Genomic DNA, 15,436 nt, shown 5'->3' with positions numbered 1-15,436 from the left:
TCAGTCGAGGAAACCGTTTAAAGTCCAAACGAATTAGTAGTAAAATATGGGCATTCAGACGGATGCAAATGCAAATGGAAATGGAAATTCGTGAATGGGATTGTCCGGGGGCTTTTTGGCCTGGGGGATGGGATGGCTGTAGGAGCCGGAAGCGAGATTCTCGTGTCCTGTGGATCCGAAATTCGCATGACAATGACAATTATCCCTGGCTAGTGACTATTATGCCACATGGCATGGCCCCATCGCCATGCCTGTGGGGACACGCCCACACAATGAGGGATAATTGTGAGTTACGCATACGCCAAGTGGGCCCCAGTATGGGTTTGATTTTATTGCCCACAGCCAGGAGCCCCAAAGCCAATTTGAGACTGGCCCGAGCAATTTGGCCAAGAGGAAGCCAAACAGCCGACCGGAAAAAATGTGAAAATGAAAATGGGCAGAGACACACAAATTTCGGAGGCCCATAGAAATTTCCAAGTTTCCCTTTTTTTCGGAAGCGGAATCCCCTTCGGTAAATTGAATTGAAGCGTCGCCAGAATGGGCAAGGCATCAATTCAATACCAGGAGGCTGTCTGCGCTCCATATGTGTCTGTTTACACAGTGGAAAAAATAGTTATAAATAAATGTTATTTATATTTTTTAAAGAAAAGTAATTTATGCTTAGCAATAATACAATTTAATATATAGATTGTGTATTGTAAGTAGTTTAATATTATTTTAAATGTAGAAAAATGCTATATGTTTGCAAGCAAATTGTATATCAATGGGATTGAAATGAATTGCAAATGCTTTAGGATGTAAGTTTAAATATCTTTTAGTGTTGATATATGTACATGTATATATTGACATAAATATGTCTGAGTTTTGGGAGCAAGGACACTGAAATCAGCACAATTGGGTTCCTTGAAGGACCCGGGCCCAATCAGTCAAGTGAAACTGTCGTTGGTAATTGATTTTGGTTGGGCCAGCCCAAGCTAATTAAGTTATACGATTTCCTCTCCACGTCTGCGGCTCCTCCATTGATTATGTTGTAATAATTAGCGATAGTTATGCAATTAATTCATGCTGACAGCAACGGCCACATCATTAGTGATCCCAAACCCGGTTGACGGGCGCATTGAATGCTCCTGGTCTGCTTTTTAAGTGGTACTTCAACACGTACCACTCAAAGCAAAATGCCCTCGCCCTGAGGAAATCCAATTTAGTAATCGGGAATCCATGTGACTCCAGAAAGCGTATTCCCTTGTTCAAATGTTCCACCACTGGCGTCCGAGTGCGGGTTAAAACGCGTATTTTAACTACAAACGGTTAAATAGTTTGAATAAAAACAATACTATTTGATCCGAATTACTTACGATCGTACAGCATTGTCATATCGTTGTACTTGCAGTCATAGGTGATGACCACGTGCTTGTAGTCCGTATACACGATGTTGGTATCGAAATACGCTAATAAAATTGGAATGTATAAAATACAACTTTGCGGCAAGTAACTACCAAAACTTACGACTATTCTGGACATTGTACGATGCACAACGACGTTGATAGACGGGTATATTCACAGGTGTTGTTGCATAAGCGAACCAAACACCCAGTAACTAATGCAAATCAAAAGTTTATGAGGCAGTTGCTGAGCTCTAGCTCCCACATCTTACCTTTTTCTTATTCACATGTTTTAGGATTGTAACATTGAGGCATTTCTTTACTTCAAGGGCAGTTACCATACGAGTTCTTTTCGCTCCATCAGACAAATGCACCAGCAAAAGCAGCACACATATGAAATAGGTCAACTGCATTAGCACAATGTTTTCACAATAGCCTTAAATTATATGTATTGCTATTTGTCTTATCAATTGGGGTTGGCTAATGAATTCGACGCGGACTTTAAAGCGTCTACTTGGCTTTCCATTGTGGTCGAATCTCACGTGTGGCACTCGACCAATGTTTTTGGTTGTATTCGCTGCATTTATTTGACTTTTGTTGAGTATTTCCAGGGGCGCGGGAATCGCAATTGCACAACGAATGACGCCTCAACGATGTGATTGTTTTCGCTTCTTTTCGCAGGTGTGTACACATACTCGTATTCCATCACGGAAACGTGCAGCGGAATCGGAAATGGGGCACGGACACTCGCAATTACATTCCGCCCTTGTCTGTCGTTGTATTAACTTGGTCCGTGCAATTTCAGATCCAGCCACTTGCATTTGCATTTGCATTTGCAACGGCAGCTGCTGATTCTGATGCTGATGCGCTTATGTCATCCGCATTTGGTTCGCCGATTCGACAAGCCTCCAATGTGCCTTGGTGCCCGAGTTGTGAGTCTCTATTCCAGTCGGTAAAATGATTCCATCGCTGTGTTCTCCCGTGTCTTGGCTTGTGGTTCTGCTGCTCCTGATGGAACTGGTGGAGGTGTGGTCCACCTGCTGCACCTGCCCAGCTGCTCGATGCAACATTCCCCAGTGGCCGTGCTGCAACAAGAACACCAAGTGGTATGACTTTATGTTTGGCTAAGAAATGGGGCTAATAAAGTGGAAGTGGAGGTGTTTACAAAGTCAAGTGTCGAATCATTTTGGGTCACAAAAGCTGATATCAAAACTTATGTACTTTGCTTAGAGGTGTTTTTGTCTGATTAATTTATTAATAGGTTTTTATATCTTTAGTCATTATAAGGAGTCTAAGTAAGTAAATCCTATCAAATCTGCTTGTGTCTTGAAATTATCCATGCCGCGTAGCATTTTGCTTCACTTTGAAGGCCATTAAGCAGCATAATTTATTTATTTTCAATTAAATCAGCGCAGATTCGCCGCCTCCGCTTGCCGAATTTCGCGCTTATGGAAGAGCTTTTATTTTTGGTCAGTTTTGCGCAACAATTATGTGAACCCACGAACTTTTAGCCCTGGTTTTCCCAACGCCCCCCGCCCACATTTTCCCAACTTGACTGCTCGACAACGTCAAATGATTTATTCAATTTGTGCTATGAAGCGTAAACTTTTTGTTTGCTCGCTGGCTGCGGAAGTTCACTGTGTGAATCAATCGCGGGAGTTGAGCACCCACTTTGCCCCCATCGAGAGCTGCTATTTAAATAGTTTTTCCACATGCCAATATGGGGGATATGAGTATATACCCCGGTCCAGAAGGTCAGGCGGGATTTGAATATTTAACTTGATTTTGTGCATTGCAGTGGTTAATGCAGTTTGAAAGGATGGATATTTTACCCTTGTCACGGCCTTTTTATCATAATTACAAGTATCGCGTTGTTCTGCCAGATAAAGTGTTCAATATTATTGGAGTTTGCAGCTTAATTTCTTTCTTTATGACTGGTTTTTCGGCTTAGCACTGCTCTGGTATCTTTTGTTCTACGACAGTTGGGTTCTTTTTACAGCGATAATTAAGTTAATTACTTGTGCGGAAGTTGGACACGGGTGTTTATGGAATGCCAGCCTGCAGACTCATAATTAATAAGCGTTTAGTTGGCCACACCTCGAGCAGCTCCTCAATGATGTTGTCAAAAAGCGTGAGCTGTTAAAAAGTATATTTCATATTTGATTTTTATGATGCACTTCGCACGCCCCCCAATTGAAGGGCGAACGTGCCTGCCACTCGATGATTTCACCAGCCTTCCAGAAAAGCGCTCCACCAAGAGAACTGCGGCTGCTCGAGAAGAGAAAACTTAACTTCATCGAAGGGCGAAAAGTGAAACCATAATTGGTGGGCAGTCTGGAATTACTGGGCTTATGGATGAGGGCTCTTATTGGGATCGACCGCGCTAATTTGATGACCAGATAAGTCGGGCAGATGATGCTGATACGGATTAAAGATTATGAAGATACCATGATACGTATGTAAGTGGAGGTAAGAAAACTATAGCAAGAATGAATGTGTTAAGGAAGTCTAAATACATTAGAAACTATAAAAATTACACTTCCCTATTTAAGGTGAGAAATATAGTAACAATGTAGTAACTGTGGTCACTGAAAGAAGCAAATAAAACAATAAATGGGTCTTTTAATAAATATAAACAAATAAAATGGTTGATTTTTATTCCTTATTCTCTTATTTCCTTGATTTATATTATTATGTGTTATATGAAAACATGTTTATGAGAGGCGTCTTCATTGTATTCGCCAGATTGCCGAAGCTAATTTGAAAACATTTTACATTCGCTGTCTGTCAAAGTAACGCAGAATGTATGGCTCGTATAAATTTCATTTATGCCAGTTAAATTAATTACTGTCAACACATGCTCAGGCGGCAGCTCCACCACCGCCAGCCAACACCGCCAGTGCCATGAAAATGGCCAAGAAGAGGAGCCGCAGCCGAAGCCGAAGCAAAAACAATTGCCAATCAGCCACAGAAACTAAAGCAGGCCAGGCGTCCGACCAAAAGTCCAAAAAACAACGCACAAAACTGGCTGCGAGAGTTGAGCGTGTTGCGAACATAAACACAAAGTCATAAAGTTTTTACACAAAAACATTTAATTTTATTGCATTTTTGGGCAGCAGCCAGACCCCAGACCCCAGATCCCCAATCCGAAACCGAAGCCGAAACCAGACGACGTCGTGAACAATGCACCACCCAAAGGCAGTGGGTGGTGTTAGGTTTTCGGTGGTTGGGTGGGTCTGCTCCAATGGGTGGGCATGGTCTGCTGGCCAGGCCAACTTAATTTGCCGCAAATCGAGCAAAACTGCAGAACAGAAGCGAACAGAAGCGAACAGAAGCGAACCGAAAATCGCACAAAATTTTTGCCAGGACAGGCGTGTTATTTTAAAAACTTTAGAGAAATTCGGGCCAAAGAAAAATAAACGAAATAACACGTATAGAAAAAGGCTTTGATTGTGCAGCTATAGCTTAGGTAAAAAAAGATTAAACTCGCGGATAATATCGGCTTTATATGCAGATTTAATTTAGTTTAATGGATGGTGAAAATGAAGTTTAAATAGCATTCAATTTTAATCAAATCCATTAGCATAATATGTTGTAGAGCATTATTTACTTTATAAAATGAAAGAGAGTGTATTAAATTTATTACCTGACAGATATTCAACCTTTCCTTTCTAGTTTTTAGAAAGTATTATTCTTAATATCGGTCGAAAAACCTAAAATCGATTACCGAAATAAATACGAGAAAATTAGGCTCTCATATTCCCGAGAGGAATAACAGGGAATTAAAAAAAAAAATATTTTGAACGCATTGATTTATCTCTCTCTATATGAGAAAGGAATTAAATAAAACAATTGTCTACTTTTAGTCACCTTTGTAATAATGGTTAGTAAAATATTTATTACCATTTTCTTTCTCCTTTTTTAAAGTATACCTATTTCATTTCAGTAAGAAAAAGCGAATTATTAAAGTTTGAGTGACTACACAAAATAATTTCTGCTTAGCAGCGGGGCATCAAAAATGGCATTTGCAGTTGCAGACTGGATGGATGTGGCCAACATCTTCTCCTCCGTCGAATGGTTCCCACAAGACTCGTGTGGCAGGCACGGTTGACGTCAGCAGCATTCGTGGAACACCCGCCGCCCGCAGCTCATAAACACCATGCCTACATGCATCTGCAGTTGTTTAGACAACTTCTTGTCTTGCAACTCGCAGCTGAAACGAGAAACCGAAAATCAGCGTTGCGAGCAGGCGGCGCACTGAAAAATGGCACAAGCAGAGTTCTTCTGTATTTTGCATTCTGTATGCTGTCTGGAGGTTTTTGGATTTTTTTCGCTCATTTACACAAACGTCCTCGTCCAAAAACCATCTCATTTTTGGCATGTGCCTAAAGTGCAGCATTAAAATAAGAATTATGCGGCAGACGGCGAACTGCATATCGAAAAAAGCAAAATGCAAAATGCGAGAAAAGAGAGAAATAAAAACGTACAGCGTGCGTATACGTAATGTGCATTAACATCAACAAGTGCGGAGGAAAATTCGCGTAGATTTGTGGGTCTTTGTGGGCGAAAAAGTAGGGTGTTTGGCAAATGTGGTGCCGCTGCAAATGGGAAGTGTGCCAGCTACGAATTTCTGCTCGATGCCATTTCAAAATGATTTTCAATCGCGGGTCTTCGAGAGCCGCAGAATGTTTGAAACGTCCATGATTATGCCAATGATAATCGCGACGGTGATTGCCGACCAAAGTGGTTCAATTTGCGGCCTTCTATGTTTGGTTAAAAATCACGTATGGATCACAGAAGTTATGTACTGGATTAAATGGATGGGAAAAGAGAACTTATGAAATCGAATAAATTTGTAATATAACAATAATTTTAAAAACTAAACTATGATCTATATTTAAGTGATTACGAAATCGAAATTCAAATTGGAGTTCATTGAATGTCGTTGTCACAGGTGACATTGAAAACATCCTTCTTATTTTCATCCTCCTACCATGCTTACCTCACTGAGCGAGGTCCTTCAATATCCCCACCATATGCTGCTTATTATTTTCGCAGCCGAACAGCCCCTCCTCGTGGCAACTGTCAGTGTCAGTGCTGGATGAACAACAATGAAGACATTTACATATGGCGAGGGGTGTCCTTTTTCTTTTAAGACCGTAGCATCGTGGCATCCAGCCACCCCCAATGCGGCAATTCAAGGGCAACCTAAACATACCAATTTACGTTGGCCGGGAGTATAGAGATTTGGACTGCGATAAAAGCATCCAGGACATGCCCCGCGACCTCTGACCGCCGCTCCCCGGGCCACGCCCCCTGGTCAGGGCTCAGGGCTCAAGACTCCTGGTCCGTGCCCCATGGCATACTCGTATGTCTGGGATGCTCATTAAGGACGCACAGCGTGGCGTGGCTAATGTGACAACATCGTGGGGCAATGGCAATTCCTGCCTGGATGGGGGGTAGACGGCCCCGCGGGGATTTTCATTTGACTTTGCAGTCAGTGGTTATTTTACCCCGTATTCATCACGGAAAGGATGTCTATTCTTTTTTAGGAGATGGCGCACAAAAATATATTATCACTGAAAAAAAAACTTAAGACTAAAACATCAAATAGCTAAATAAGCTTTTTCTAAATTACTAGCAAACTTTAAGTATAACAGATAGTTGAATGTCTTCTAAAGTAGATTTACATATTTTATATACAAAACAATCAACTTTTTTTTTATTAATCTGAACTTCTATAACAACAGGTATCTTTCAGTCGCAAAACCTTCTGTCTTTTTCCCACTGCTGTTATTTATTTAGAAAGGAGCTGGTCTACCAAAGGTTGGGGGATAAAAAACTGGTGGCTACAATGGAAAAGGAGTCAGGAGGCCCGTTTCGTCCTTTCAACTTTTATTCCTTTTCCGTCGCTTTTATTGTTTTGTTTCCACTGCGATAGTCAGTGTTGTTGCTGCTGCTGTTTTGGGTAATTCAATTTACTGCCACAATTTTCATTTGTGCAAATTTCAAATGACTCGGGGATACAGTATATACTTATGTATGTATATATGTATATATGGCATGTAAATGGCAGCGTCCAGTTCTTGGGCCTTCGCCTGGGAAGCATTTCATGCACAATTTGTTGGGTCTTTTATTTTTATTTCGTCGCTTCGTGAAAAATTTGCCTTGAGGCTGACTGCCTCCTCAGTTACTTCAGTTTCCCCTTTTGAAAACTCAAATTGTTTGTGACTTTTGGGTAAAGCCAATTTGTTTAGCTAGCTTGAGGGTTTTTCGATTCAATTCTTATCAATTTCTTAGAAATGAAAGAACGTATTTTGTTCTTCCCGATGCGTAAGCTTACCTTTCTTAGCTTAATCTGCGTTCTAGAGCTAATCAGCAAATGTTAAATACAATTTAAGAGAAGTTGAGGATGTGAAATGATTTCAAGTTCAAGAGAAACTTGCTCTCTTAGTAGACACCTCTCTTTCGCTGCAATTGTTATTTGCTCTTTAAGTTAGCAGATAATGTTACGCTTATGAAATGTTAGGCGCCAAGAAGATTAAATGGTGGCATTGTTGTTGTGATTGTATTCTTCAATTTTTATATATTTTACTAACTTCTAGATGTCGGCGATTTCATGTGCAGCCAGCGTGCTGATTAAATTGGCTGATATGCTCTAGATCTATTTATAAAAAGCAGGTAATTATAGTCAGGTGATAAGGGCTATTTTTAAATTTTTGTATGAGTGTCAGATTGCAGTAATTATATGAAAATAATACTAAATTTAAAATCACATTTTTTGTCAGCCATAAAGAACAAATTACTAATTTCATGTTGAGCCTGAATTCAAGGAATTCTTCTTAATCTCTTTATCTTAGGAACCATATCATCGTTGACAGTTCTCTTAAGGGAGAACTACCCCAGCACTGCTACTCTTACACCCTTAACAGGCCATGTTAGAACTGGGACCAATGTACTGTTAAGGTTATTGGCCGCTGCTAAGGAGTCTGCCCCAACTCCAGGTCCTCATTGTCCTGGAAGCACAGCAGTTCGGGCAAATGGCGCAGAAAATTTTAATACTCCCCAGGGAAACTTTCAGGGCTTAGCTGTCTGGACAGTTTCTTTGCGAAACGTGTTGAAGCAAATATTTGCTACAGCCAGCGATTGAAGAAAGCCAACAATCCTTGAATGACATTGTTGCATCAATCATGAGTGGAAAATACATGTCGATATTGACCCTTCTAAGGCTCTGGCAAAGCTATTGATTAATGAGAACCCCAATGACAAAATGTTGGTCTGAAAAGTTTCAAAATTAACTAAAATAAATGGTTTCCAGATTGCATTTCAGGGCCAGGACCATGGCGCTGAATCATTAATAGTGTTTGAATTTTAATTCCTAGACGACAGTTTTTATTGCCTTCGTGTAAATACGAATAAATGGCCAACTCAGCTCTTTTGGCATCCATTCAAGATGGCCAGCAATTATTTGATATTTGATTTCGCCTCTCCTTTCGACTCGCCCCTTTGTATTCTCTTTCGCTTTTGTCTACGCTGCGTATACGTAATGGATGTAACAACATTTTAGTCGAAACCCCAAACACGCCTTGACAATTTCCTCTTTCAATTCAGCCGAATTTCCAACAATTTTTCATTGCCATATGTATCTGTGTGTGAGAAGTACTCGTGCCGTTTCAAAAGCGTTATTTGTTGCTCTGACCGTAGCGAAAAGTGATTTACTATTTCTATTCGCCTCTGTCTGAGTTTCTGTTGCTATTCTGTCGATAAAAGCAATCAAAGCTTGATTTATTGTGCTTAGTAGTTCTTGACAGCCGCGGGTAAAAATTGTGTCTGAGTTGTCGACAGCACAGAAAGGATGGCCTGAAAGGATTCATAAAAGAATGATGGAATCACGTAAAGTGAAGGTTTGGTATCTTATAAGGTATTGCTTTGCGCAATTTGCAATGAATGCTCCACTTACACCATTGACCGATAAACACTTGTTTGTGTTTTATTTACCATGTTTTCCAACAACATTTGAATGAAATAACAGAGCTTAAATATTTTGCGGTTGGACGTTATTTCTCTCAATCGCTTGGCAGAAACCGGAATAGCAAAATATTTGATTTCCTCTTGAAAATGCCGACGTTCCTCCCTTCTCCAGCTTTTCCCATTTCATATTGTTTGGATTTTCAACTGCCGCCTGAGTTATTTCCTCGCTCACAGTTAACCGGTCACAAACGCGCACACACACACACACTAACACACTTACACACTCACACATTGACATGCAACAATTGCCCCGCCAAATGCCGACGGTCAACAAAAACAACAAGAATCACAACAGGAGCCGCCATAAAGCCTTATTGATTTTTGACTTGAATGCGGTTTATAAAATGGATTTATACCCTTTTAAAGGGTATTTAAAACTAGTCATAATATATTGAATAAATAAATCATTATATTTTTTACAGAAGGCCTCAAGTAAACTCGTATATATGAAATCTTTTATATAAAAATATTGAGTTGTGTTAAAGTTATTTAAGTATACAATTTTTTTTTAACTTTACTTTTAGACCTAACCTTTATTTCAGATTTTATATATTTATTATATATATAATATATTTAAGGGTATGTTTATTTCGGCTAGGAACGGTGAGCTCTGCATTTTTTACCCAACACAATGGCAGCGACAGGATCAGACAGCCTAGCTGGGGACTGCATTGAAGCTGTTTGCGAGGACATTTAGAAAAATGCATATTTATGTGCTTGTGGCTCTCCGTGTTTGCTGCTTTAAATGGCCTGGAAAATCTGTTTGAGTGGCAGGCGCAATTTAGTTAAAGTTGCCAAAAGTGAACTTTTGCTTGGCAAACTGCTTGAAAGGCATTCATATTAACAATCGACACAGCGCTTGATGGGTTAAGTGGAAAATCGGGGGCACCAGAGTGTTAAGGCTGTTGAAATGCACAATTTACTGGAGACAGACCGAAATGGAATTGGGCAGAAACAGAAGGAGCTCAAAGGACGAACGGATCAGGAGGCAAGAGGCTCTAACAAAAGGCGGCTAACAAGCAGACATGATAAAGTAAAAGAAAATGAGAAACTCTCGACGGCGTCACAGAAAAAAGAAGTGAGCTAAAAAAGGTTAGCCTAAGTTTCGTGTACTCTTTGGAAATTCAATTATATCTAGGAAATACAATCGCTCTCGAAATGTCAAAGAAATGCACGAAGCAAATAATTACAGTGTATAATATATACTTCTATAGGTAAATAGAGTAGCCATATTGTTCTGTTTTCTTATAAATCTTTCCAGTTGACTCCAATATTTAAACCATTGGGCAAACTAAACGTTAATACCCTAAAAATAATAATATCTATATTGGTTTTATGTTTCTTCGAATTTTCTAATTTTTCCATTGGTTTTCCCTTCTTTAAAATCATATTATAAGCTATTCTATGGATTACCTCCCTCAACCAGCCAAAGTCTATCTGCCGTTTAGATCTAAACGCTCCACTTTCCGTGAGGGTATATCGAAATTCCAGCTCAAAAGGTGTTGCTGTATTCGCTTAGAGACCGATGCAGGCGCCATTCCATGTCCTCAAGTTTTCGTGAGGGCGAGTCAGTCGCTCAGTCTGTTTGTGTTAATGACAAGTGTTTCCATGTTCTATACGTATGTTCCTCCTCTTTTTTCGTATGCGTCGCGTAATGACAAGGAGGATGTCGATGGGTATAATGACAACATCAATGCTGATGGTGATGGGTGTGGGAATGGGGGATGGAAATGGGGCTGGAAACGGGGATGGGTAATGGGGATGATGAGAGAGTGAAGAGGACATGGGCATGCCACAGCACCCAGCAGCAGCTTAAAGTGCTTGTTAGCGATTTTTGTCGCCGTTTTTATACCTCATTTGGAACAGAGTGCACGGAGTTCAGAAAGTAAGAGAAAAAATGTACTTAAAAGAACTGGTAATGTTACAAAACAAACATGCTTGCTAGGGAATTTGAAAAAGATATCTGACTATAATGGCATAATAATCATGGTTAAAGCATATTTTTCCTATAATTAAAACATTAAACAGTGACTAAGACAAGACTAAATCATATTTTTTCTATAATTAAAACATTAAACAGTGACTAAGACTAGGATTGAATATTTTATGTGTAATCCATTGCCGATTCATTTTTCAAATGATTTTTTCTACTGATTTCTGTTTTTTCTAATGGCACTGGCTGTCGAGGAATCGGCTTCAGGTAGGCAATTTCATTTCTACAAGTTCCGTACCAAGTATTTGTTAGTCGGGTGCTCATGCCCGACTTTTTTGTGCCATTGATGAGGACGATGATGATGATGATGTCAACATTCGATGAGGCTGTCAATGCGGAATCGAGCTGCGACATAAACACGTTGTCAAATCGAACGCGTGAGTGCTCACGTGCTCGCCGAGCAAAACGCTTATGGGGTTGGGAAAAAGTAGATAAATGGGCAGGCAATTCACCCCGGTTAGCACGTGCTGTTCGGGGTCTTTGTCAATAGATTGGCATACAATCCACTTCCTGGTTGCGCTTACCTGCCTGATGTGATGCCTGATGAAAGTCTGCCATTATTGTGATTTATGACAGATTTCTGTTTATCCACTTTTTGTGTAATTTATATTTATTATCCTCCTCCTTATTTTGCCTATTCACAGCGGCCAGAGTCCTTAGTGGAATTACCAGCTGTCACGGAGCCAGGACAGGTTAATCCCTAAGGTTACATCCTATTTTTCTGCAGGTACTTCTGAAATCGAATTTTTTCCTTATCACACTTAAGTGTAAATATTCAAATGGTACAGGAAAATGCGGGTGAATCTTAAAAGTTCATAAGTGCTGTGAGAAGTAGAGACGAAAATTAACTAATTTTAAATAAAATATTTTATTAACAAACCGAGTTCACTAAATTTGATGAAAAATAATGTCTTGTAAAGGAAGAATATTTAACACAATTTCTTGTTAAATCTTTTTGTTATTTATTTCTTATATGACAATACTATGTTTCTTTTTCATGAATACATTTAAACATTTAATGCAGAATCTAATAGTTATCGTATTCGCTCAGTCTGATCAACAGATACCTCAACTTCCTGGCCTCCAGCCCAATGGTGAGTGGCTCCTCCGGCACCTGTTCGGTGGCCGAAAAAATGTTGGCCGGCGTAAAGAGGCCGTAGGCCTCGCAAAAGCGCAGAAAGTTGAGGACCTCCTGCACGGTGGCATAGGGCAGGATGATGTTCTGCTTGGCCATGCCGGTGAGAAGCCCCAGGACACAGCGCTTCACATGCAGCCAGGTGTCGGCATACAGCCGGTTCCCAGACCCACCCTCCAGGGCGTGGGCGATGCGGGAGAGGCCGAACTCGTAGTTGGACTTGGCGCAGTACAGTGTGCCCACCACCAGATTGACAATGCACAGGTGGTGGTACTGCTTGCCCAGGTTGCCCTTCATCTCCTCGGCCTTTTCCACTTTACGCATCAGCTCCTCGGCCTCCTCGTTCTGGAATGTCATGATGTAGGAGACGCACAGGTTGGCCAGCACCGCGGCGGGGACGGACATGATCTGGTTGGCATGGGGGATTGCAGATTAAAGTTGGGTGCTACTTGATATGGTAAAGTCGAGTGTACCGACTGTTAGATACCCGGTACGTGTGTGAATGGCATTCTGCTGTTTACTGAGTTTCTAATATCAATATTTTGATAGGATAATGCTAACAGCATCTTTAATTGTCCGTATAATTATACGGACAACTCAGACATAGGTATATTACAAATATTTCCCATACTAGGACATAGCCAGGTTCAAACACCTGTTGGTGGCATTCACTTTGAGTACCGGGCCTTCAAATAGCAAATATCTGTGTGAATAGCTTGAATGTTTTAATCTCACATCATCTGAGTGCTGTCGCACGATGGGTTCATAAAAGGCAGCCGCCTCGTTGTACTTATCGCCCTGCATGAAGAGCACATGTCCTGCATTCAATCGCCAGATGGAGTTCTCCGAACAGAACTCGGCACTTGCATGGAACTCCCTTTCAGCTCCGGCGAAGTCATCATCCCGCCAGGAGATCCAGGCTCGAGCCATCACCACAGGCAAGTAACTATGTTTAAAAAAGCGTTATAATGTAACATTGAATACTGTTGCATTGAATATATACAAATGCTGACGCGAGCCATACTTAATGAAATGTAAATAGATTCTAGTAAGTAAATACGACGTCAAGGTTAACTCACAGTTCCAGTGCCTGCTCGTAGTCCTTGAGGGCATCCCTGAGTGCCTGTTGCTCATTGGTGGCCCTGACCTCCTGAACTTTTGCGGCCAAGCTGCGCAGCTTACCTGCCAGACTGGAGGCCAGAGTGCCCAGTTTCTTCTCGGCCAACTCGGCACTGGTTTGTGCGGTTATTAGGGAGTCCAATAACTCGTACAGATATTGCGAAAGATACTTGTAGGTGAGGTCCGTGTGCTCCGCCAGGATATCCGCAGCAGTTTCGTAGAGTTCGTGTTTGCAGCAGATGAGCAGGATGTTGGCGAAGGTCTCCTTCGGGCACGAGGGAGCACCCAGCTCCAGGAGGAATGCTAGCTTCCTCAGACCCGCCACAGGTCCTTGGACATCGGTTAAGGCCATGTTGTGCAATGTGACGGGATCTAGTTCGCTTTCGGCTCGAGGCGGAAGGTCCAGGAGGGCGTCCCTGGCCGCTTCCTCATTGCCGTCTTGAAATTCGATGGCCGCCTTGAGATTAAGTGCCTGCGTTATGCCCGAAATGGCCATGGTGATGGGATTGCCCACGCTCCTGGCGCCGCCATCGGCTAAGTCCACCTGGGCACCTATTCCCAGCTCCGGATGATTGCGCATTCCCCGCTCCACAATCTCGGAGGTGTAGTCCAGTGCCTGGGCTCTCTGTTTTTTCTGAAAATGCGCCAGCGCCACATTGTAGGCCACTAATGGGTTAAAGCCACCCACTTGGAGGGCCGCCTGAAAGCGCTGCACCGCCGCCTCGTGCTGATCCGCCTGGAAGAGCAGGCATCCCTCATCGTTGAGGGTTTCTGCCGTGCCACCCGCCCGCTGATTGAGCAGGCTCTGTGCTCCCGCGAAGTCCTCGCTGGAGTAGAGGATCGCACTCTGCAGCTGGAGACACTGCTCCCGGAGCTCATCCGCCTGGTCACCCATTTGCTTGAGCACCCGCAGCGCTTCGGCAAAGATGCCAGCCTGATAGAGTGACTGCGCATAGTAGAATCTGAAAGGATACCGAGAACAACACATTTACATTGCATTAGATCCTTTTCAATAAAACTGGAATTGTATTATTGCATGTGGCACCTGTACTTGGCTTCCTTGGGCGCCAGCTGGCAGAGCTGCTCGTAGCAGGTGGCCGCCTCCTCGTACTTCTGGGCGTGGTAGTAGCAGTGTCCCAGGGTGGACAGACCCGCCCTCGTGTTGGCCGCCTCGCCGAAACTGGTTATGCACTCGATCACATCCTCGTAGCGTTTGTCCTTGATCTGAAGTGCTACGTCGTTCAGTGTTTGCATTTTAATTTTAATTATGTTACGGTTTACCAGATTATATATGGTCCTGGTCACATGCCCCTCACGCAGGATAATTCCCTGATGCAACATTTTCGCCGAGCGGTCCGTTGGTAAATGAAAAACACACTTGAAAGCCCTTTGTTATGGTCGCTCGTCGGTGTTTCCATGGCGACCCTTATTTGTTTTCCGTCCAGTGTCATGGCAACGCTTTTCCTTTGGCAACCGGCAACAGTTGGTTGAAGTTGTGGTGGTTGAAACAGACAGTTTACCGTTCAGTGAAGTCGTATAATTAATTATTTTTATATTATAATTTTGTGAGTTTTTATGAGTTTATCTTGTATATCTACGAACTTTGATACGTTTAAGTAACCACATAAAATGACGCCTAGAAAGGCAAACAATATCCATTCCCTAGCCAAAACTCGGCGATAAAAACCAATTAAGATAGAGTCAAACGGGCGCAAGTGGCGCAACAAATCCATTTGAAATGTAAATGAGAAAATGTTCTAATTGAAAACTTTAGCA

The 15,436-nt window shown here is 41.9% G+C and overlaps 3 protein-coding genes across 3 annotated transcripts; 1 reads left to right on the top strand and 2 right to left on the bottom strand.

The window, feature by feature from the left end:
• Positions 1–724: 724 nt before the first annotated feature.
• LOC122625992 lies at positions 725–1,819 on the bottom strand. Its single transcript, XM_043806082.1, has 4 exons — positions 1,655–1,819; positions 1,507–1,597; positions 1,356–1,448; positions 725–1,298 (listed from the first exon to the last, which is right to left on the bottom strand). Exons 1-4 carry the CDS (start codon positions 1,793–1,795, stop codon positions 1,087–1,089), a joined length of 537 nt encoding a protein of 178 aa, XP_043662017.1. The 5' UTR covers positions 1,796–1,819; the 3' UTR covers positions 725–1,086.
• Positions 1,820–2,199: 380 nt separating this feature from the next.
• LOC122625994 lies at positions 2,200–2,550 on the top strand. The gene has a single exon (XM_043806083.1). The coding sequence runs from the start codon at positions 2,340–2,342 to the stop codon at positions 2,508–2,510; it is 171 nt and encodes a 56-aa protein (XP_043662018.1). The 5' UTR covers positions 2,200–2,339; the 3' UTR covers positions 2,511–2,550.
• Positions 2,551–12,433: 9,883 nt separating this feature from the next.
• LOC122622986 (tetratricopeptide repeat protein 30 homolog) lies at positions 12,434–15,215 on the bottom strand. The gene is made up of 5 exons (XM_043801823.1): positions 14,942–15,215; positions 14,706–14,884; positions 13,621–14,622; positions 13,277–13,487; positions 12,434–12,949 (listed from the first exon to the last, which is right to left on the bottom strand). The coding sequence occupies exons 1-5, from the start codon at positions 14,999–15,001 to the stop codon at positions 12,434–12,436; spliced, it is 1,968 nt and encodes a 655-aa protein (XP_043657758.1). The 5' UTR covers positions 15,002–15,215.
• Between the last annotated feature and the right edge of the window lie 221 nt (positions 15,216–15,436).

The sequence above is a fragment of the Drosophila teissieri genome, chromosome 2L, assembly GCF_016746235.2.
Source record: "Drosophila teissieri strain GT53w chromosome 2L, Prin_Dtei_1.1, whole genome shotgun sequence".
Lineage (NCBI taxonomy): Eukaryota > Metazoa > Arthropoda > Insecta > Diptera > Drosophilidae > Drosophila > Drosophila teissieri.
Note: the sequence above shows the minus strand (reverse complement) of the source record. Positions and strands in the feature narration are given on the sequence as shown.